The sequence below is a fragment of the Enhydra lutris genome, unplaced genomic scaffold, assembly GCF_002288905.1.
Source record: "Enhydra lutris kenyoni isolate GAN:26980312 unplaced genomic scaffold, ASM228890v2 scaffoldscaffold22, whole genome shotgun sequence".
NCBI classification, from domain to species: Eukaryota; Metazoa; Chordata; class Mammalia; order Carnivora; family Mustelidae; genus Enhydra; species Enhydra lutris.
The window spans coordinates 11,393,231-11,418,030 of NW_019154106.1; the positions used below are offsets into that span (position 1 = coordinate 11,393,231).

General features: G+C 42.2%; 1 protein-coding gene across 1 annotated transcript; it reads left to right on the plus strand.

Moving 5' to 3' along the window:
* The first annotated feature begins 3,834 nt into the window (after positions 1-3,834).
* On the plus strand, positions 3,835-24,014 carry LOC111150230 (gastric intrinsic factor). Its single transcript, XM_022507654.1, has 10 exons — positions 3,835-3,913; positions 5,623-5,799; positions 7,567-7,680; positions 8,327-8,467; positions 10,522-10,703; positions 12,748-12,925; positions 15,502-15,703; positions 18,354-18,472; positions 20,528-20,596; positions 23,814-24,014. The coding sequence occupies exons 1-9, from the start codon at positions 3,835-3,837 to the stop codon at positions 20,587-20,589; spliced, it is 1,254 nt and encodes a 417-aa protein (XP_022363362.1). The 3' UTR covers positions 20,590-20,596; positions 23,814-24,014.
* The last annotated feature ends 786 nt before the right edge of the window (positions 24,015-24,800 follow it).

Genomic DNA, 24,800 nt, shown 5'->3' on the forward strand with positions numbered 1-24,800 from the left:
AAAATAATGACGCTCAAGCAAAAAATTACAGGAAGTACTGAACCTCCAATGGACACTGAAATTGAATCTCAAATAATGAAGTTGGAATAGGTCCTTTTGAGAATGCAGACAATTTCACAAAGATTCTAGGTCACTTTCGATAATAACCACTCAACATCAGTAAAGCACACAATTTATATTAGACCTATTATCCCAAATGTGGTATAAGGATATTCTAGTTGGCACACTGACACAGAATCAAATAACATGTTATCACAGCATGAAAAAGTCATTTCCTTGGCAATTCTCATTTAATTACTCTCATTGGATCAAACATAAAATCTCAGTTAATGCCACTGTGTTTCTAACACTTCCCTGTAGCACCATGAGCCTCCATTCCTAACAGACAGAGCTCAGTTTCTCCCAACCATTGGCTCCATAGTAGAATATAGTAACATTGCTATCTGATAGGAATGGATTTAATCACAAAGACAGACATGGAGAGAAATGGAGTAACATTCCCTTTGCATTCTACTGACATTGCCCAGGGAATCCTAGCTCTGGCCACACCTGTCTTATAAGAAGCTCTAAGGCTTAACACTACGACAGAACCAAGAGGGTCTGAGGGGAGAAACTTCCCTCTGCTGCCACAGCAGAGAATAATCAACACAAATAAACCTCTCAGATGTCCATTGAGAGTCTGGGTGCTTGGATGCCAGACAGTGAGGCACGGGAGAAAACAGGCAAATAAATTGAAAAATTTCCATCAAGGAATGCCTGGGTGGCTCAGTCAGTTGAGTATCTGACTATTGATTTTGGCCCAGTCAATGATCTGAGTCCTGAGATCAAGGTCCAAGTCAGGCTCTGTGCTCAGCATGGAACCTGCGTGAGATTCTCTTCCTCCCTCTCTCTCACTCTGCCCCTCCCCCATCTTCCCCACACCCCGTCTCTCAAAAAAAAAAAAAATAGTTCCCTCAATAGTTAGTCAAGGACTGTTGAAATATATGAGTTAAGAAATGTATGGCCTGTGTGGTTTCTGTTCTGGAAGTTATTTGCTAAGTGAGACAATTGTATCATAACCAGTCTTGCAACAACCACGGCTGTGGCAATTTATAAGGAAAAGTGTGTTTAAAGAGCAGGCACATGAAGGGGTTGTGGCTTATCTCAGGATGGGCACAATCAGGCACTGAAACCCAAAGTCAGTGCCATGCTGGGATCCTAATCCTGTGTTAGATTCTTACCGCTGCTGCAACAAATTACCACTAATTACTGGCTTAAGGCAAACACATCATCATACAGTTGTGGAGGTCAGAAGTCAGAAAGGGGTTTCACTGAGATAAAATCAAGGTGTTGAAAGGGCTGAGTTCCTTCTAGAGGTTCTAGGGGAGAAACCCATTTCCTCACCTACTCCAGCTTCTGGAGGAAGCTAGCATTCCTCCACCTTCAAAGCAGCACTCAGATCACTCCCACCTCTGTTCCCATCACCATATCCCCTTCTCTGACTCACTCTGCTGCTTCTCTCTTCCACTAATAAGGACCTCTGATTACAGTGGATCCTCTGATATAAACCAAAATAATCTTCTTATGTTAAAATCAGCTCATTTTAGCAACCTTAGTTCCCCCTTGCCATGTGACCTAACATATTCATAGATTTCAGAGATTAGGATGTAGATACCTGTATGGTGTTGGGGGTGGGCATAATTGTGCCTACCACTCCTTCACATGACATGCAAACCCCTCAAACTGTCTTTCTGGTCTCACCCCACTGTACACTACATAGTAGATAATAATACAAAACTTGATGGCTTAGAACAACAAGATATATTATCTCAAGTTTCTGTGGGTCAGAGTCTCTCAATGAGGCCACAATCAAGATGTCAAATGAAGCTTCATCTGCAATCTCAACTGGGGAAGAATCAGCTTTCAAGATCATTCACATGGTTGTTGGCAGGATTTCTGCTTCCCTGGCTGTTGACTGGAAGCTACCCCCAGTTCCTTCCATAGAGGCTTCTCTACCAGGCAGCTCAGAACATGGCAGCTGGCTTTCTCAGAGCAAGAAGCAAGAAGAGCCAGAGAGAGACTGCAAGCAAGAGGGAAGTTGGACCTTTGTCTCCTCATCATATAACTTTTCCTGCATTATATTCACGAGAAGTGAGGCCAGCCCACACTCTGGGGAAGGGGATTTCACAAGGGCATGGATATCAGGATGTGGGAACACGGGGCCATGTCAAAAGCTGTCTAATGCACTCCAATATATATCCTGTGCTTTCATCTCACAAAACCACCAACACTCCCCCGAGAAAGAAAAAAAAATGTCCTATATTTGTTCATTAATTTGCTCATCCAAAAATTATTGTTCCTACTGTGAAATAAGCAGTACAGTAGCTCAAAAGCTGGAGATAGAACAGTGAACAAGAAACAAAGACCCTTCCCCCTTGGAGTGGACATTCCAATGGAGAGGGTGACAGACAGTAAACAAATCACACAGTGTGACAGAGGGTGAGGAACCCTAACAGGGAAGGAGCACAGTGGGTGTCCAGGGGGGTGACACTGTCTTCTACATAAGAGAGATGGTCTGGGAAGACCTCTTTGAGAACTGGCCCTTGAGCAAAGACATGAAGGAAGTGTGGGAGCCACAATGAGAATATTTGAGGAGGAGTGTCCCGGGCAGTGTGGACAGCAAATCCAAAGGCTGGTGATGGGTTCAGGGAACAAGAAGCTCAGTGCCGCTGGAGCAGAGGGAGCAAGGGAGAAGGCAGTTGGAGGGGAGGTCCAAAAGGCAACCAGGAGCCAGAACTGACAGGGTCTTGTCATTAAAAATGACTTGGAATTTTATTCTAAGATCGGAGTCACTAAAGAACGGCCCCACCAAATGAAGCTGCTTAAATTCCAGTAGTTACCAAAAAAAATTAGCCCCTCCCTTCATAATTTCAAATACTATTTCTAGTTATATGTTATAGGAAGGTATACTTTGCTTTAATATAGCTGCATTTAACATTTAATATATTGATCCACATTTTCTAATTACTTACTTTAAAAGATAGTATCTGAAAGCCCTAGGTGTTTGAAATTGCTTTGTTCCCAGATAAAGAAAGAAAAATCAAATGAAACAATCTCTGGGCGGGGCCCCTGGGTGGTTCAGGTCCACTAAGCATCCGCTCTTGATGTCAGCTCAGGTCTTGATCTCAGGGTCATGAGCTGGAGCCCTGCCTTGGGTTCCACACTGGGCATGGAGCCTACTTAAAAAACAAACATACAGTTTCTGGGAAGCTTGGGTCCATTGCTCACCTGAAGTCAATCAACCTTAAAGGGCCTAGGCTGGGACTCAGGTCACAGCAACTTATTAACTGCAAAAAGGCCAACTTCACAAAGCAAGTGTCTCGAACCAAAAGCAAGGTGGTGCCTTAAGAACTGCCTAACCTTCGGTGAAGCGGCTACTGACCAACAGCCAGGAGGTTGTCTGGGCAGGTGTGTAAAGGCCCAGGAGGAAGGCCGGTTTATGCTTACTCGCACACCAGCCACACTCCTGATGTGATGACCCAGAATTGTGGGGAAGGACACTCTGTCATGGCCATCACTGCACACTCAGCCCCAAGTGTCTCCTACGACTGTGCCACCTAGAAGTCACCTCCACACACCTGGGAGGATGGATAGGCCGGAACTTAGATAAGCATGTGGAAATTAGTTCTATCAGAGAAGGAGGGGTCAGCTTAAGTAGTTAGGAGTGGCCAGAAGGGGGAGGACGCCAGACTGTTTGACAAAAAGAAGCACATATAAGAGAAAGTAGAGAAACACCCTGCTTTCAAACACGGGGATCTGTACACAGGAGCTGTAGACTAAACAAGAGAGAGTGGGATGACCCGGTTCACCCTCCCCCTCCTGAACCTTCTCTGGGCTGCAGCTGGGACCAGCACCTGGACCCGAAGTTCATGCTGTGAGTATGGTGGTTTTTCCAGAGAGATCAGGGGAGCAGTTCCCCCGGGCACAGGGGGAAACCTCACACATAGAGGTCTGCTGAGGAGAAAGTGATTGAAAACAGCAATCACTCTAGGAGTTCCAAGTGGGCGAGTCAGGGTGAGTGTGTGCTGCATCTTTCCTGACTGAACCCTGTAAGTGCTTGGAGAGGCAAGTCTATGCATTTTACCTTAGAAGAGGTTGAAATAGTGGTGCAGGAACAATGGCTGGTGGCACAAAGAGAGATGCTCAGAGCTGTTCTGACCAAGTGCCACTGCTGGGGGATGTTGGAACTCACTGAGGACAGCTCGTATCCCATGTCTTCCATATTTTCCATATAAGACTGAGAAAAAAAGGAGGTGCCGGGCTGGCTTAGTTGAGGAGCATGCAACTCTTGATCTCAGGATTGAGTTTGAGCCCCATGCAGAGTGTAGAGATTTAAAAAAAAATCTTTTAAAAAGGAAGTTCACCTGGGTGGCTCAGTCAGTTGAGCGTCTAACTCCTGCTTTCAGCTCAGGTCACAATCTCAGGGTGGTGGGATCGAGCCCAGCCTTGAGTGCTACTCTCAGGAAGGAGTCGGCTTGTCCCTTTCCCTCTGCTCCTCTCCCTGCTGGCCCACAGGTCACTCTCACTCTCTTTCTCAGTCTCTCTCTCTCTCTCTCTCTCTCTCTCAAATAAATAAATAAATAATAAAATCCTTTTTTTTTAAAAAAAGGACTTTTTTTTTAATTTATTTTCAGTGTAACAGTATTCATTATTTTTGCACCACACCCAGTGCTCCATGCAATCCGTGCCCTCTCTAATACCCACCACCTGGTTCCCCCAACCTCCCACCCCCCCGCCACTTCAAACCCCTCAGATTGTTTTTCAGAGTCCATAGTCTCTCATGGTTCACCTCCCCTTTCAATTTCCCCCAACTTTTTTTTTAAGGATTTATTTGAGAGAAAGAGAGAGTGAGGTGGGGTGGGGCAGATGGAGAGGGAGAGAGAGACTCCCAAGCAGACTCCATGCTGAGCACAGAGCTGGACATAGGGCTCCATCCCAGGACCCTACGGTCAGGACCTGAGCCAAAAACCAAAAGTTAGACACTTAATCAACTATACCACCCAGGCACCCCCCCTGAAAAAAGTTAACTTTAAAATAAAAGAGTGAGAAAAAAATACAAGGAAATCAGTGATTTCTAGGAATCTGCTGAAAATAATATGAAATGGCCATGAGCCATATTGCTTGAACTTCCTAAGTGAGAAGTCACTTTGTTAAACATGAGGGTTGTTTGAGGAGATCCAACATCTAACTGGTCTAACTGGCCTCAAAAGAAAATGTCAATGTTTTCTCCATCTCTATTTTTTTAGAGAATTTATTTATTTGACACAGAGAGAGAGACATCGAGAGAGGGAATACAAGTAAGGGGAGTGGGAGAGGGAGAAAGAAGCAGGCTTCCCACTAAGCAGGGAGCCAGATGTGGGGCTTGATCCCAGGATCCCAGGACCATGACCTGAGCCAAAGGCAGACGCTTAATGACTCAATCACCCAGGTGCCCCTCCATCTCTGTTAGGGACGCTAATGGGTGTCCCTGAAAATGTTAATGCTAACTAATCCTGTCTTCTAACAGAGTGACACATGGGAAGCATGTTTCTGAGATGAGAGAGAGTAGATTAGGGGTTTAGTAAATGGCTTTTCTCTTCTCAGCTGTTCCCCCAGCACAGCAGCCCTTGGTTCATGGCATACAAGTGCTCATGGAGAACTCTGTGACCAGCTCAGCCCACCCCAATCCCAGCATCCTGATTGCCATGAACCTGGCTGGAGCCTACGACATGGAGGCCCAGAAGCTCCTAACTGACAAGCTCATGGCCAGTGACAGTGCAGGTGAGAAATCAGAGCCTCTCCACACGCTCCCTGATTCTCCAGCCCCAGATCCCAACTTCACATCCCCACACACACCAGTGCCACCTGTGATTGTCCCTGAATCACCCAAACACCTTTCCCTATGTACCTGGAAAGAAAGGTTCGTGAAGTCAGAGCATCAGCAGAGTTACACAGGAAAGCAGGATAAGCTCTAGACCAGTTGTAAAAAGAGGGGGCTTGCAGCTCTGGCTCCACCATTTATTAACTCTGAAACCTTGAACAGGTCACAGACCAACCTCACGCCTTCATTTGCAAAATGCAGATGATTCTAATAACAAGGACTCTAACAGTAATAATAACAATGATAATAATAATCAAATCTCTGTTCTGCCTACTTCACAGGAGTTGCCCTGAGGATCAAGTTAGATAGTAAAGTTAAAATTATTTTCAGGTATGAATTTGTATGGGTGCTCATGCTGCTTTTCTAAATAGATACCAGGGATTCCTTACCCATTCGTCCGTTGAAGGGCATCTTGGTTCTTTCCACAGTTTGGCGACCGTGGCCATTGCTGCTATAAACATTGGGGTACAGATGCCCCTTCTTTTCACTACATCTGTATCTTTGGGGTAAATACCCAGTAGTGCAATGCAGGGTCATAGGGATAAGGAAGATGTGGTCCATATACACTATGGAGTATTATGCCTCCATCAGAAAGGATGAATACCCAACTTTTGTAGCAACATGGACGGGACTGGAAGACATTATGCTGAATGAAATAAGTCAAGCAGAGAGAGTCAATTATCATATGGTTTCACTTATTTGTGAAACATAACAAATAGCATGGAGGACAAGGGGAGATGGAGAGGAGAAGGGAGTTGAAGGAAATTGGAAGGGGAGGTGAACCATGAGAGACTATGGACTCTGAAAAACAATCTGAGGGTTTTGAAGGGGCGGTGGGTGGGAGGTTGGGGGAACCAGGTGGTGGGTATTAGAGAGGGCACAGACTGCATGGAGCACTGGGTGTGGTGCAAAAACAATGAATACTGTTACACTGAAAAGAAATTAAAAAAAAAAAAAAGAAAAACATACCAGGGATTCCTGATGAAGTTGTCAAGTCACACAGTGGTCACTCGATTAAACCCTCCTTCAACATTTTTCCATACTTCTTTCCTTAAGAAAAACAAGATCAAAAAACTATCTAGAGGGACCTGGCTGGCTCCATGGTGGGAACATGTGGCTCTTGATCTCCAGATTGTGAGTTTGAGTCCCAGGCTGGGTATAACGATGACTTTAAAAAAAAAAAAAAAAAAAAAAAACTTTTTAAAAAATTATCTAATCGTATTGTTTTTTTTTCCCCTTTGACAAGATTTGATATTTTTTTAAGAAGATTTTTTTTATTTCTTTTCAGCGTAACAGAATTCATTGTTTTTGCACCACACCCAGTGCTCCATGCAATACGTGCCCTCTCCAATAACCACCACCTGGCTCCCCCAACCTCCCACCTCCCACCGCTTCAAAACCCTCAGATTGTTTTTCAGAGTCCATAGTCTCTCATGGTTCATCTCCCCCTCCAATTTCCCTCAACTCCCTTCCCCTCTCCATCTCCCCATGTCCTCCATGTTATTTGTTATGCTCCACAAATAAGTGAAACCATATGATAATTGACTCTAATCGTATTATTAAAAAATCAAAATGATCTGGAGATCAGATCAGAGAGCTCAGCCCTGATCCCTGGCACACTCTGTCCTGAGAATACCTTTGTGACTGTTTTATTCTCTCCTCTACAGACCTGACCATTGGTCAACTTGCCCTTACCATCATGGCCCTCAACTCCTCCTGCCAAGATCCTGGGAATAAAGTGTCAGTTCTGCAGAGACAAATGGAAAGCTGGCCACCCTCAAGTAAGACCTCAGCAGAAGGGAGGGGAGGGTGAGGCAAATGGGCCTTCCTGAGAGTATTAAACCTAGAACAAAAAAGATGGGTGAGGGGCACCCAGGTGGCTCAGTGGGTTAAAGCCTCTGCCTTCAGCTCAGGTCATGATCCCAGGGTCCTGGGATCGAGCCCCACATGGGGCTCCCTGCTCAGGAGGAGCCTGCTTCCCTCTCTCTCTCTCTCTCTCTCTCTGCCTGCCTCTCTGCCTACTTGTGATCTCTGTCAAATAAATAAATAAAATCTTAAAAAAAAAAAAAAAAGATGGGTGAGTGGAAAATGAGGGAGGGGATACAAGTTATCTCCACTCAGGAGTCTTCGGATAACCACACAGTGAGATATTCACTTCGATTCCAAATGTACTAGAGAAGATCACCATCCTGGGAAACAGACTTATGCCATCACCTGAAGACAGTCATCCTTTTTATTCTCTTGTCCTGCTGGGTGACGTTCTTATTCTGAGAAATGTTAAAGTTAGCTTTTGCCAATATGGAGTCTTTCTTTTTTGGACAGGTTTTCTAGAAATTTCTACTTTAAAGGTTTGACTTTTACCTTTTTTACAGAAGTCCTCATTATGGTGAATGTTAATCTTACAGAGACCCTCTGTCCCCTTCCCAGGTCCCAGTGTTCCAGCTTCAACCTTCTATGGGCCCAGTCTGGCGGTCCTGGCATTGTGCCAGGAGAACCCAACAAGAACCTTACCCATAGCAGCCCGCTTTGCCAAGATCCTGAAGTTTGGTTCCTCCCCCTTCTATATGGGTGAGTTGGTTGTCACTTCCAAACACTGCCCTGAGCTGGGAATATCAAGGACATGGGGGGGGGGGGCGGCAGGAGGGGAAAGGGGGGGGGGGAGCTTTCCATGGCGGAGGAGCCAAGGGTCATGAAAATGTCTGCAGATGGAAGGCACTTAACAAACATTTGCTGGACATGTGAATTAAGGAATAAGTGAAAGGGCGACAGTAAAACAAAGAAACCAGGGCGATACTTGAAATGTCTGACAATGACAGAATCTCTACCGGGAACAATAAATAAGTCACACAAGTCAGCAGTTATTCCCAGACAAATTCTTAAATTATTAAATCAATGTCTAGACTCAAGTCTTACCCTGAAATCTTTTTTTTTAAAGATTCATTTATTTCTTTCAAATAAGTAAAATCTTAAAATATATATATATATATGATATACATAAATATATATATATATAAAAGATTCATTTATTTATTTTATAGAGAGGGAGAGCAGGGAGAGGGGCAGAAGGCAAGGGAGAGAGAGAACCTCAAGCTGACTCCACCCTGACCGCAGAGACAGACACAGGGCTCCATCTCACGACCCTGAGATCATGACCTGAGCTGAAACCAAGTCAGACACTTAAATGACTGAGCCACCCAGGCCGCCTGAACTCTCTCTTTTATCACTACTGATGATTCTACTCTCTGTTCCTCTCGATGTTTCTCCTTATAACACCCTGATATTCTCTTTCTAGTAAACAGATAATCTCTGAACCCTAAACCCATGATGCTCCTCCCCTTCAAGGATACACTGGAACCATGTTACTTCTTCATTCTGTAACCTTACCGTTGCTTGTCAAGAGAAGCTTTTTCCCCTACAGCACCATGTCCTTTTCCGTCCACCCTTCTGCAGGTCATGATACCTGCCCTGAATAATACCCTCTCTGTGGACATTATCCCGTGCCCTTCATTCATGGTCACCTTTCCTCCTTTGGACTCTCAAGCAATAGCGTATCTCGGGTTTTCACCCCGTTAGCCACCCTGCCCCTGCAACCTCTCTTGTTTCAGGCAAACTCTCCCATTTCAGTCTCTTTCAGATCATAAGCAAGTACTCTAGTGCCCTCCCTGTGGCTCAAGAGCAGACAGGTCTCCGTTTTCCATCTGGGACCTCATGCATTGCTAGTGAGTCTGTCAGTTCAGGAGATTTGACTTCTTGGCCACCAATGGTTTCAACAACACTGTCATCCTTAATGAGGTCATACTATTCAGGTGGTGATTATAGGAGGGAGAAGATCAGAGAAAGAAGTCATCTGGCAAGTCTTTCACTTGTTCTCTCTTGTCCTGCGATAGCTTGCTCATTCAATCCACATACACTTTCCCATGCAAATAATGAAAATGCCCCTGTGCCAGGTGCCCTGGGGGGGGTGCAAAGTTCCCACCATCCAGTTGCTCACAGAGCACAGTAACGATAAAACAGAGCAGAGAGTGCTGAGATTGCAAAACAGGTCCAAACAACACATGATAAAAAAGCTCAGAAAAGAGGGGCACCAGCGTGGCTCAGTTAAGTGTCCAACTCTTGATCTCAGCTTGCATCTTGATCTCAGGGTCAGGAGTTTAAGCCCCACATTGGGCTCCATGTTGGGTGTGGAGCCTACTTTTTGAAAAGTTCAGAAAAGAGACTGTACCTGTGGCACTGGGCAGACCAAAGAAGGTTTCACTGAGAGGTGGTGATGGCCAGGCCTTCCAGAACCGGTGAAATTTTTAAAAGATAAACACTGGGACAAGAAAAATGAGACTGAATGAAGCACCAGTCTACATGAATTAAAAACATGAGCCTTAGATCTGGGTTCAGGTCCTGGCACTGCTACTTACCAGCTGTGTGGCCTTGGGCCATTACTTGGCCTCTATGAGCCTCCATTTCCTTATCCCTTCAGTGGAGTTCATTATAGGTCCTATCTCACAGGTTGTCCTGAAGAATAAAGAAGATAATGTAGTTGGAATGCAATAAGCACACAGTAAATGTTAGCTCTTCCTATTGTTGGGTGATGGTTGTCTCACCCACCTCCCTCCAACCATGATTCACAGACACAGGAGCTATGGCGACCTTGGCCCTGACTTGTATGTACAACAAGATCCCAGGAGGTTCAGATGAAGGTTACAAAATTCTGTTCGGTGAGGTACTACAGGAAGTCGTGAAGAATGTCAGCATGAGGATCAAAGAGAATGGAATCATTGGAGACATCTACAGTACTGGCCTTGCCATGCAGGTAAACACATCACCTATGCTTCTTTGTTGAGCCCATGCCAGTATGATAAGACTGGATTGTGGGATCAAGACACCAGGCTTCTTATAATTATATCTCTGGGGAAGACAAGCTAGTATGACTTGAGGTAGATTCCTTGTGGTGTTTGTCTCAGTTTCTCTACTGGTAAAACGCAGGTGTTAATTCCTCCCTACCTCATAGGTAAAGGGTGAAAATAAAATTATAAGAATTCCTTTCTCTTTCTTGGAAAAATAAATAAATAAATCCCAGGAACATATCAAGTTATTAGTGATAATGTTCAGTGTGCTCATAATAATCATAGATTGATGAAAATTTGATGTATAAAAAATAAGATATTAAAATAGGCCCTCAAAAAAATGAAATTTTCTAATTCCATCTTGCCAGTCAAGTGTTCTTTTTTTCAGCCCTTTATCTTTTTTTTTAATTTTTTTAATTTATTTTCAGCGTAACAGTATTCATTGTTTTTGTACCATACCCAGTGCTCCATGCAATCCATGCCCTCTCTAATACCCACCACCTGGTTCCCCCAACCTCCCACCCCCCGCCCCTTCAAACCCCTCAGATTGTTTTTCAGAGTCCATAGTCTCTCATGGTTCACCTCCCCTTCCAATTTCCCCCAACTCCCTTCTCCTCTCTAACTCCCCTTGTCCTCCATGTTATTTGTTATGCTCCATAAATAAGTGAAACCATATAATAATTGACTCTCTCTGCTTGACTTATTTCACTCAGCATAATCTCTTCCAGTCCCGTCCATGTTGCTACAAAAGTTGGGTATTCATCCTTTCTGATGGAGGCATAATACTCCATAGTGTATATGGACCACATCTTCCTTATCCATTTCTGATCTGACTCTCTTCTCTCACTTCCTATTCCAAACTTCAGGTGAATCAGTCACCAGCAATCTCAAACCACTGACTTACTCTGAGGGTCATGGTCAGCACAACCCTAAAGGGAAGGAGGTGGTGATAATAGCTTACACATTACACATAACAAAATGCTTTTGCTTATTGTCCCACATCTGAACCTCAAATGAACCCACAAAGGTAGGAAGAAATTGTGACTTCTATTTTACTCATGTGATACAAATCTCAGCAAAGTAGAATGAATTGCTTGGAGCATTAATCAAGAACCACTTTTCAGATAACAGAAACCCAAATAATTTTTGCTTAAGAAAAAAATGGGGATTTACTATTTCATGTTATAAACTAGAAGGTTCAGGGCTAGATTAAATGGTTTCAGGATTAAGCAGAATAAAGGGCTCAGATTTTGCTTTTAGGCACTATTCTTTTTTCGTCACTCAGCCCTGGTTTTCCTCAGTGTCTCCTATGGCATGGTTTCTTCAAAGTGGCTGAGGAGGATGGTCACAGCCCAGTGACTACTTACATGGTCCCAGCTGAATACCCCAGCAGGAGGAAAAGACATGCTTCTCTCTCTGAATGTCTGTATGTCAGGGAAGGATGCTGGCTAGTGGGGTGCCCACTAATCACTGTTAGCAAAAGGATGGCACTCTAGGATTACCCCAGCCCAGGCCATGGGTCCACCCCTGTGGCCAGGCTTGTGGAACCTCTGACTAACTGTCCTGACATGATCACAAAGTATAGGAGGAGTCCACCAAAGGTTGTGCAGGACAACACAAAACAAAGAGCACTGCTATGTTTGGATGACCAGATGTCCCAGACTAACACTGCTCCTGAAGCTTGCTTTCCCTGGGACTCGCCTTCATTCTACATTCAAGAACTGTTTTATACAAACATGCTATAAATACAGCAGCCCCAGTAGTGTTCCCCAAATCTAACTGGCACACTGATATTTGTTGTGTGACTGCTATGTGACAGACCCTGATCTAAGAGGTGGGGACGCAGCAGGGAACAAGACAGACAATGTCCCAAACCTTGGGCAGCTCAGTTTTGGACTCTGAGTGATCCCCCCAAGATTAGTGATCAAGTATATCTCTTGTAAAGCTTATAGAGGCCAACTCTCAGCTATGCTTAATCAATCTCTCATTCCCTCTCTCTCCTGCCCCCAGGCTCTCTCTGTGACACCTAAGCAACCTAACAAGGAGTGGAACTGCCAGAAGACCATGGACACAATACTTCAGGAGATTGAGCAGGGGAAATTCCACAATCCCATGTCCATTGCCCAAATCCTCCCTTCCCTGAAAGGCAAGACATACCTGGATGTGCCTCATGTGTCCTGCAGCCCTGGTAAGAACTCTTAACATCTGCCTTTCCTTATGTCGTAAAGTAGTGGCTCCTTATGTGGATCAATTTTAAGTGGCACACAGGCTCATTATGTAGGCAGAGCCACATCTGATATCCAATACCCAAGTGTTGTGTGCTAACACACAGCCATGGCAGCCTGTCCTCAGAATTCAGCCCCCATGTCTACTTCACTCAGTACACATTAAGTGAGCACCTACTACTTACATAGCATTTTGTGAGACGCTGGTGAAGAGGGGAGGTCCATGGTCCTAACAATCAGATGATACATAACTTCCTTCATTCATTTGACAAATGCACCAAACCTTATGCACTATCTTATGATACCCGCTCTTTACAAGGTCAGGATACAGATATGTAGACAAAAACTACAACATTTGGAAGAATGAAATAAGTATTAAGTAGAAATAGAAGCCACATGTAGTGCATAGGAAAGAAAGTGTGAGCAATCATTGAGCTGGTCTGAGACACATATGAGAAAAAGAGTTGGCTTTTAAGCCCAGACTTGGGGATCTCAATACAAGGCCTTGGTGCTCCTGGCACACCAAAGGAATGGGATGGAAACCTGGCATATTACCTTTTTATTTTAAATATCTCTATTTTAGCCAATTAAAAATATCATACAGGGCTACTTAAAAATTCAAACTTTGTAGAAATATGCACAAAGAAAGTGGAAGTCCTGCATAAAATTTTATCCCCCCAGCAATAATGAGTCTTAGCAAAGATACCTCCAACTCCTCCTTCTAGACAAATACTAGTATAAAGTGCTCATGTCTTATGTTGCACGGATTTGCTGAGATAAGCAGAGATTACTAAATTCCCTGCGTATCTCAGTACAGAGTCTATAGAGACTGTAATCAAGGAACCCAATCCTAATCACACCAAACACAGCTACATTCACCGAACTCCTCAGGCTGCTTCCCAGTGATTTCCCAACCTGGACAAGGTGGCCATGGAGTCTTTCCAAGGACTCTACACTATAGTTGCCCAGGTGTTTTGTTAAATGGTCTGAAACTTACTACCTTTGCTTCCAGATTCACAGTGTTACCAAAAATCCCACAAATCCACAGAACTCAACCATGTAAAACACATGACTTGGGGCTAACCATACTCCCTTCTGGTTATAAATTCTTTTTTTAAAAATATTTTAATTATTTATTTGACAGAGAGAGAGAGATCACAAGGAGGCAGAGAGGTGGAAGGAAGCAGGTTCCCCACTGAGCAGAGAGCCCAATGCGTGGCTCCATCCCAGGACCCTGGGATCATGACCTGAGCCGAAGGCAGAGGCTTTAACCCACTGAGCCACCCAGGCGCCCCTGGTTATAAATTCTTTAAACAAAACTAATGTTCACTATAAAATGAGCCATCTCCACATCACTCGGCATCAGGGAAATACAAATCAAAACCACAGTGAGATACCACTTCACACCAGTCAGAATGGCTAAAATTAACAAGTCAGGAAATGACAGATGCTGGTGAGGATGCGGAGAAAGGGGAATCCTCCTACACTGTTGGTGGGAATGCAACCTGGTGCAACCAGTCTGGAAAACAGCACGGAGGTTCCTCAAAAACTTGAAAATAGAGCTACCCTACAACCCAGCAATTGCACTACTGGGTATTTAACCCAAAGATACAAATGCAGTAATCCGAAGGGACACGTGCACCCGAATGTTTATAGCAGCGATGTCCACAATAGCCAAACTATGGAAAGAACCTAGATGTCCATCAACAGATGAATGGATAAAGAAGAGGTGGTATATATATATATTTATATATATATATATATATATATATATATATATTTATATATATATAAATATATATATATATATATATATTTGTTTTGATGGCTGCATAGTATTCCACTGTGTGTGTGTGTATATATATGTATACACACACAGTGGAATACTATGCAGCCATCAAAAGAAATGAAATCTTGCCATTTACAATGACGTGGGTGGAACTGGAGGGTATTATGCTTAGCGAAATAAGTCAATGGGAGAAAGACAACTACCATACGATCTCCCTGATATGAGGAAGTGGAGATGCAATGTGGTGGGTTTGGGGGGTAGGAAAAGAATAAAATAACAAGATGGGATCAGGAGGGAGACAAACCATAAGAGGCTCTTAATGTCACAAAACAAACTGAGGGGGGCTGGGGGAGAAGGGTGGGAGAGGGTGGTGGGGTTATGAACATTGAGGAGGGTATGTGCTATGGTGAGTGCTGTGAATGAAGTGGGTAAACCAGGCAATTCACAGACCTGTACCCCTGGGGCTAATAATACATTATATGTTTATAAAAAAATAAAAAAGATACTAAAAAAAAAGAAAAGAAACAGTTAAAATGAGCCATCAGCTCTTCAGCTATGAGCAATTCTCTAGATTGGAAATGAGAGCTTCATAGATCACACAAGTTCCTCAGAACCACCCAAAAAAGACACAAAATCTTTGCCATTTCTTGAAATGTTTCTTTAGGATAAGTTGCCAATAACAGAGATTTTTTTCACCTATAATACAAACCCTATAATCATTAACAAATGTGACCTCTTTGCTCTTCACAGGTGTTGAAGTGCAACCAACTCTCCCCACTCAACCCAGCCCTGTTCCCACCACAGCATCCAACATCACCATCATATATACCATAAATAACCAGCTGAGGGGAGTGGGTCTGCTCTTCAATGAGACCATGGACGTTAGTGTGAAAGGTGGATCGGTACTACTTGTTGTCCTAGAGGAAGCACAAAGCAGAAATCCCATGTTCAAGTGAGTGCTGTAAGCAATGTTCACCATTCTCCCCAGACCCCACCTGAATTCCCATTCTCTCTTCCTTCCTTCATTTTCTTACATTTTTTCCCTTCTTATAATTTAACATCATTTCATCACCCCTTGAGAAGCGTGCAATCTAGTAACTATCAAAGCTGGCTCAGGAAAATTCAATCGCCCAAGTCAACATATGATGGAGTTTTACAAACAGGAATTCAAAGGGGGGAAAGTCTATTGTGGGTTAGAACAGTCCAGGAAGGCTTGTGGCTTTGGAGCCCATTTGAAAAATAAGTACTGTTAGGAAGATGGGGAAAGATGGTATTCTAGAAAGAGGGAATGGCTAGGACAAAGCATTTGAGACAAGAATAAGCAAGGACTTCAGGGTCAGTGAGTAGGCCAGCTTGACTAGAGAAGAGAATAGTGAATCAAGTGAGTAACCTGTAAGGATAGGCTGGGTGATACAAAGTCTGAAAAACCAGGTTAAGGAGATCAGACTTCCTATTAGAGAAAGCACTGCAAGTTTTTAAGTAAGAAAAGTCACGTTGTAAAACGTTAATTGGTTCGAGAATGGGAGACAAGGAGGAGATCTGGGGCTAGCCTGAGGTAACGAATCTGTGAGGTGATGAAGACCTCTTCTAGGATAAAGAGACTCACACCAAGGAAGACGCCACTTGGCTCTGTGAGTACTGGGGGAAAGGAGGTGGCAATAGAGAGAAGCTTCCAAACTTTTGATAGGAGTGTCAGGAGGAAAGAATGTCTTTCAGAGAAAAAGACTTAGTTCCTTTAGACATGTCTAATTGTGGGTGTTCAAAACAGCAACATTAGGGAGCTTTTGGAGGTTTAGATGAAGGCCTAGAAAAAGAGGTCAGGACAGGCGAAAGAGGTCAGACGGTCATCTGATAGAGGGGATGACTGAAGTTGAGGAACTGTGCAGAGGTAGCAGAGACAAGTTCCCAACAAGCCACGAGTCCAGAGTGCCAGCTGGCTCAGTCAGCAGAGCAGACGACTCTTGATCTCAGGATCGTGACTTCAAGCCCCATGTTGGGCGTAAGTCCACATGAAAAACAACAAACAAACCAACCATGATCTATATGCCCATTTTACAGATAGCACCACATAGTCCCAAAGAGGCTAAGTAACATTCCTAAGATCCCATGACATATAACTAGTTAAGTTGACTGTGAAGCTCATGTTCCTTCCACTGTCAGGAGAGGACAAAATACAGAAATAAATCCTGAGAAATAAAATTAAACTTGAGATGTCTTCATAGTTTGCAAGAAGAGGAAGCAGTAGAGAAATATGGAGAAAACTAAGCTCACAGAAAGAGCAGAGGGGAAATGCCAGGAAAGGAAAAGAGGAGAGACCTTCAAAGGACAATGATGTGATCCAAATTCTGCAGAGAGATGCCAGAGAGAAAAACTGACCAAGCCCAAGGAAGTGACACCTGAGTGGGATGTGGAACCTGTTCCACAGGATTAGGTGCTATACATTGTGCCTGCTGTCCACAGCCAAGTTCCATACTCTCCTGACTCCCACAGACAGGTCAGGACAAAAGTTGCGTTTCAAGAATACTTAGTTTTTAAATACCCTCGGAATATACCTTACTACTTCTCTGAGCTTAACTATAATTTTGCCCGATTTTTCTTTTTCTGACCGCGCATGTCATGAATACATACAGTAGACCATTGGGGGGTGATGCATAACGAGCAAAACCTCTAAAACTAGTAATACACTATCTGTTAATTAATTGAATTCAAATAAATTTTTTAAAAATGGAACAAGACAAAGCATGTACAAGTGTGTCCATAATGTAATCAGTTGACATTTCTTTATGATTTGGTAGGTGTTTTCTTCTGTGCATGTTATAGATAGCTGTGACCCCTCACATGGGTGGGATAGTTATTTCATGTAAAATTTGTGTCCCACATTTTCACCTAACAATTACTGCGTGAGCATTTTTAATGTCACTTAAAAGTGTGGAAAAATACAATTTTGTCAATGCCAAAAAAAAAAAAATTCAGTTTTGAATATTCATCTCATCACTCGTGTAAGTATTCACCCATTGTTGGGCATTTACATTTTTTAAAATTTGCTTATTGATAGGTTTTTTAAAAAACCCCATTCATTTAAATATCATTTAATACTAAGTGAAGTAATTTCATATTCATTAGTCATTAGCAATTTCTCTTTTAAGCATTTTTAAAAATAAACATATTTTTAATTTGCATTAATTTTATTTCTACCTAAAGGGAGACATTTTTTTAACTATGTTCCATTAGCCACTGTATAGTACATCATTAGCTTTTGATTATTTTTCAGTGATTCATTAGTTATGTATAACAGTGCTCATCACAACACGTGCCCTCCTTAACACCCATCACCTGGTTACCCCATCCCCCACCTCCCCTCCCCTCTGTAACTCTGTTTGTTTCCCAGAAAAGCAACGATTCCTGTGCATTAATTTTGTATCCTGCCACACTGGTGAATTGCTCTATGAATTCTAGTAATTTGGGGTTACTTTATGTGGATGACATGATACTTCAAGGCTTTTATATGATCTCTAAAGTATTTAGAATGTCTCTGTCCCTTCACCTTAACCCCTTATTGCCTGACATAAATGAGGTTAATCACATATTTTTTATTCTTACAGATTTGAAACCACAATGACATCCTGGGGCCTTGTCGTCTCTTCTATCAATGATATCACTGAAAATCTTCATGAGCGGACATACTGGCAATTCCTTAGTGGCAAGACACCTCTGAGTGAAGGTGAGAAAAGGAAAGGAATCTGGGACTTTCTTCCATAGTCTGCAGGCTGCTTTCTTTCATTTACTTATTTAATTCATTCATTCATTTAATCGAAAACTGTGAGACTGTATGTCTCACATGTGAGATATGTGAGATACTTGTGTATACAGTGATAAACTATACATGTACATGTACACATGTATTATGAATATATATATTCATATATATGAATTGATTCAATTGAATAACAGATAAATGATGAGTAGGTAGATGGATGATAGAACAGGTGGCTGGCTTTCTAAAATAGCTTTTTCGAAAATCAAGAATCCTGACTCCATCCTGAGCCAATGGGGACATATCCAGTGAGCAAGAAAAGTGGATTGACCTACTTAAAGCAATAGGAGCTGAAAAAGGAAAACCCAGATAACATGAGAGACAAAAAAAAAAAAAAAAAAGGTAGAAAAAGTAGTATGTGATCCAAGAAGATGGCCACTTTAGGATTTAAAAATTAAATATCATCATGTAATATAAAACCACAGTGACTTCATAGCCTGTGGGAAACAAGTATGAGGAAGGGGAAACCTAGCTCTTCCTGCAGTGATGTTATCATATGCCACATGTCAACTCTGTAGATATCGGTGATTCTCTTTTTTACAGAGAGAGAAACTAAGTCTCGGAGGCGTTAAAGGCACTTGACAAGTCCTGCATCTAGGGTGGGACTGAGCGATCATCCAGACCATGCTTCCAAACTGTATCATGACCATCCTTCCCCCACAGCTTCACTCAGCATTCATTTTTCTTCTTGCTCTAATGTTTTTTAAAAATTTCCAAATAGAAGAAGGTTTATTTTTGTGGGTAAGAGGCAAGAATAAAATTCAGACTTCAGCAAAACCTTAACATTCTTTAAAATTTTGCACAAATACTAAAAATAACTCTAAGTTAAAGAGCCATGCGTGCTATTTTGTCTAAGGAAGATGTTCGCTAGTTAAAGGATGTTAATCATCACCGTGCAGGGAGATGTGAGGCCACGCAGGGTCACAGCAGAGCTGAGGCTGTGGCTTTGTAAGATGCTTCATTATCCAAGATTACGATGGGAGAGATGTTTTCTTAGAGTCTATCAGGTACATAACAAAATCTGGCTGGTCAGAATTTGCTGAATTGCAGCAAAACACATAATAAAGACCTCAAGGTTACATAAGGGTTGGTTAGAAGCCCCTTCTCCTACTTACTAGCTGCTTTAGGCAAGGAGTGAATCTTCTCAGAACCAGTTTCCAGAGCTATGAAATGAACACAGTAATAGCCATTTCTTGGGTTAGTATGAAAATTAGAAATAACATGTTTAAAATGAGTAAGTACAATGTCTCCTGCATAGCACGCACTCACAAATGCTCAGTATAAGTATTATTAGTTCTCCTATCACCTTTATCTCAAGAATTGCCCAGGAACCTAAATCAGGGTTAGTCTCATGTCTGCCAATTACCTTTCTTCTCTGGGGAAAGAAGGGGAAACAGAAAGGCCTCTGAGATCCAAAAAGTTCTCAGAAAGATCTTATTCTTTCTGATGCCCTGTGACTTGAAAGATGATCATCAATACTGCCATCATCTAACTTCTCTGCCCTGAAACACAAGAATTCTCAACCCACTGCCCTTCCCTACTTTTGGCAAAACCTTCAAAAGTGAACATGAGTTCCTACCTCGAATGTTCTAAACTTGGCTTAACTAAGTCATTTTCTTGCACACTTACTATGTGTCAGATACTATATTAGGCATCTGGCAGTCATTATTCCTAATCCTGAAATGTTTCTGTGGGGTAAATATTATTAGTGCAGTTTTAAACATGAGGCAAAGGAGGATCTCACAATTTAAGGGGCTTGTCCAAAGACATGCTCCATGTGGCAACTCTGAGCCTGGAAACAAAGACTCCCTAAATCTCAATTCCATGCTCTTCCATAGTCATCAAGCTGCCCATTGCACTCTGGGATGATTTTCCTCCTCTAGCAAGGGGGCTGGTCATTTGGGAGGTGGGGGTGGTTACATACACCATGGTCTCCTCATGTTCTTCTCTGCTTGTTTCCAGGAGTTGCTCACTACAAACCCTCCGACCGTGAGCACATCACGGCCAATTTCACACAGTACTAAGGACAAGGTGGGTTCAGGTTCTCTCAAACATCTCCAAAAGATGGTGGAATTTTTGTTCACTTTATTCCAAGTCTATGCAAAAATACCCTGGATATCTACAATGCTGCTATATTCCTGCTAAAAACACAGAAACCACTATGTAGAATAAATGATTCAAACTTCCCTGAAGTCTTAATATCTGTGACCCATGATAAAAGTCCAGCTTCTCAAGGCAATGACTGCTAGTCATCATTTGAACCTAGGATGAGGGGAGGAGAGAGAGCCCAGGTGATGTCTTTGGACTTCATTCTGATCTTCGTGATTAATTAACAAATGGATTCCTTTATTTCTACAAATGAAGTGATATATATTAAAAACTCCTATTTTTAAAAAACCTATTTTTGTTTCTTATACCAAGTACTATTTTTCAAATCACTTAGTGAAATGACCAAAATTATTTCATGAGTCTCCCAGATGGTTTAGAACTAGGTAAATCATGTTCATACTCTCCCCTTGCATTTCTAGTGTTCATTCTGGGTAAAATTAGTTTAAATGTACATTTTTATATAATTTGTAGATAAATACACACATTTAATATATAAGTATAACCTACAGTATGTAATATAAAATTTGATATCTATTTTATATTTGATATCTATTTTATATATTAAATATAAATATATATTTAAAATCCCACACCACACATGTAACATGTATTTTACACAGTAAATAGAAATACAGATCTATAACCACACCCTATACCTACATTTGAAAGAAAAATTAAGCTTTCAAAGACAGTCATAACTCTAATCTCTGCTGGTAGGAGTCAACACTGGTACCAACTTTCTAGTGAAGGATATGAAAATTATATCAAAAGACCTAAAACAGACTCAACTACAACCTCCAAAATCCCAATTCTGAAAAGTATACAAAGGAGAGAATCACAATAGGGCACAGATATACCAGAATCAAAATGTGTGCTGAGGCAATTAGAGAGCAAACCCTAGACATGCAGTCTCAGTATACTTCCTGAACTGACCCCAAGGCAGAGATTCACCTGCCCCCTCGCAGGTCTCCGCCCCCAGCTGCTCAGAGCAAGAGCCTACCCTCTGGCAACTGGGGCTCCTGGGAGAAAGAAGTGTGAGCCACCAGCCCAAACATACCATTAGGTATGTTTGGACCCCAGGAAAAGCCCAGCGCTGGTGCTGTGGTGGAAGGCACCCTCCAGGAATGTGAATAAGTGACCTCTCATAACATGCCCTGATATTCATAATATAGAAAACACAGAAACAGTCTACATGCCCAACAACAGGGCAATGGAGAGATAAACCCTGGTGGATCCATATGCTGGGATACTTAAAAGTCACTGAAATTCTTAAGTCTACATATGAGTGAGGACATACAGTATCTATCTTTCTCTGACTGACTTCACTTAGCATTATACCCTCTAGAGTACCCATGTTGTTGCACATGGCAAGATTTCATTCTTTTTTATGGCTGAGTAATAGTCCATTGCATAGCTATACCACATCTGCTTTATCCATCATCTACAGAATGAACAGCTGGGCTGCTTCCATAATTTGGCTATTGTAAATAATGCTGCTATAAACATAGGGGTGCATATATTTGTTTGAATTAGCGTTTTCATTTTCTTTGGGCAAATACCCAGTAAAGGAATTACTGGCTTATACGTGGAATGTAAGAAAAAAAAAAAAGAAAGAAAGAAACAAAACAAAACAAATGAACAAAGGAAAAAGAGACCAAAAAACAGACTCTTAACTAGAGGGGACAAACTGATGTTGCCAGAGGAGACCTGGGGGGTGGGGATGGGTGAAATAGATGGAGAAGGTTGAAAATACACTTATGGAGGGGCGCCTGGGTAGCTCAGTCTGTTATGTGTCTGCCTTCAGCTCAAGTCATGATCCCAGGGTCCTGAGATCGAGTTCCACATCAGGTTTCATTGTTCAGAAGGGAGCCTGCTTCTCCCTCTGTCTGCCACTCCTCCTGCTTGTGCTCAGTCTCTCTCTCTCTCTCTCTCTCTCTCTGACAAATAAATAAGTAATTTTTTTTTTAATGGACACTGGGACGCCTGGGTGGCTCAGTTGGTTGAGCATCTGCCTTCAGCTCAGGTCATGATCCCAGAGTCCTGGGATCGAGTCCCACATCAGGCTCCCTGCTCAACAGGGAGTCTGCTTCTTGCTCTGCCTGTTTTGCCTGCAGCTCTCTGTGCTCCTGCGCTCTCTGACAAATAAATAAATAATCTTAAAAAATTTTAAAAATTTTTTTTTAAAAAGGTACACTTATGCAGTGTTCAATCACTACTTGTATACCGATACTAATATAACAGTGTATGTTAATTATACTTTTTTAAAAAGTTAATTTTTTAAAAGAAGTATAAAAATTAATTTTATGGTATAAAAATTAATTTTAAAGATTTTTATTTTTTTATGGGGGGCAGGGGCAGAAGCCCAAGCAGACTCCACACTGAGCGTGCAGCCAGACCAGGGCTTGATCCCATGACCCTGAGATCATGACCTGAACTGAAATCAAGAGCCAGATGCTCAACCCAACTGAGCTACCCTGGCAGCTCTTTTAAATTTATTTTCTTAACTGTCAGTAAAATTTGTGTGGGAGATAAATACTTGCTGACATAGAAAGACATTCATGATCACTCTGATGCCATCCATGCCAGAGTATTAGAGTGGTTAACTGTGATGGAATTACTGGTAACTGATTTGTTTGCTTCTCTAGTGTCTACATTCTCTCCATTCGATACAATAATTGAACAACTAGAAAATGGGAAAAATTACCTTTAACAAAGATTACTTTTTTATTTATCAATAAATTGGGCAATGAAAGGAAGGGGTGTGTGTGAGCGAGAGAGAGGGAACCACTGTCCCCCAACTTTTGCAATGAACTGGGTGTGTTTATTTGTATTGGCAAGGATGGGGGACAGGTGAGCAATCTGACAATGGCTCTATGACAAGTTACAATTCCACTTTGAGGAAGTGCTGTAATAAAATGTAGTCTGTATATGTTCATTGCTGCATAACTGTCCAAGCATGGGTTTGGTAATGCTTTGAGAGACTATCATAAGTGTTTTTGCGACCTCTACTGGCCATGGATGGTAAAGCCTAAACTTCCTTCAGGGAAGTGGTCAATTTTCTGCGTTACTGTTTTTGTGAAGATGCAGGGGAGAGGTGGGAAGATTGCTACCAAATCCAACTGTACTTTCCTTTAACTAGATACACAAGTGACGTATGCCAAGTCTGCGATTGAAGATCACACCCTGATGAGGAAATGGAACTACAGAGACCCTCCTCTAGCCCCTTCCAACTAAGATCCTGTAAGTCTTTGAAATGACAAAGAATCTTGCTCAGAAGCACAAACACCTTTGAGATTTTTAAGAAGAAGAAGAGGAATAACAACAACTACAACAAGAATCCTGGCCAAGATAATAAAAATAGAAAGGGAAAGATAATAGAACAAAATAGTTCCAAATTCTATCTTGAAGACCAAACATGCAAAACAGCCATGATGTTTTTTGGACAGTAAAGTGAATTTGACCAAACATATAAAAATATGTAATAAGGGGCGCCTGGGTGGCTCAGTGGGTTAAGCCGCTGCCTTTGGCTCAGGTCATGATCTCAAGGTCCTGGGATCGAGTCCTGCATCGGGCTCTCTGCTCAGCGGGGAGCCTGCTTCCCTCTCTCTCTCTCTCTCTCTCTGCCTGTCTCTCTGTCTACTTGTGATCTCTCTCTGTCAAATAAATAAATAAAATCTTTAAAAAAATATGTAATAAAGTCACGATAATTAAAACAGTGTAGCACTGGTTTCAGATCAGGGAGAGCATGGGAATGGAATAAAATGTTAAAAAATATATTACGTGAGAATTTAGCATATTATAAAATCACGTATTTTTTAAAGATTTTATTTATTTAGAGAGAGAGTGTGAGCATGCATTAGCATGGGAGGGGCAGAAGGAGAGAGAGAGAATCATAAGCAGGCTCCATATTCAGCATGGAGCCCAATGCAGGGATCCACTTCATGGACCTGAAATCATGACCTGAGCTGGAATCAAACATCCAACACTTAACTGACTGAGCCACCCAGGGACCCCAAAAAAATCACATATGAAATGAGAATTTTCAACTTGCCAAAGGACATCCCTACTTCTGGCCTTATAAGCATATTAGCAAAGTCAAAAACTCTTAAGAAAATAACTGAAAGAT

Coding starts and splice junctions, on each gene's coding strand:
- LOC111150230 (XM_022507654.1), top strand. CDS start 3,835: ATGACCCGGTTCACCCTCCCCCTCCTGAACCTTCTCTGGGCTGCAGCT. Junction 10,704..12,747: donor GTACTGGCCTTGCCATGCAG/GTAAACACATCA, acceptor TCCTGCCCCCAG/GCTCTCTCTGTGACACCTAA. Junction 15,704..18,353: donor AGCAGAAATCCCATGTTCAA/GTGAGTGCTGTA, acceptor TTATTCTTACAG/ATTTGAAACCACAATGACAT.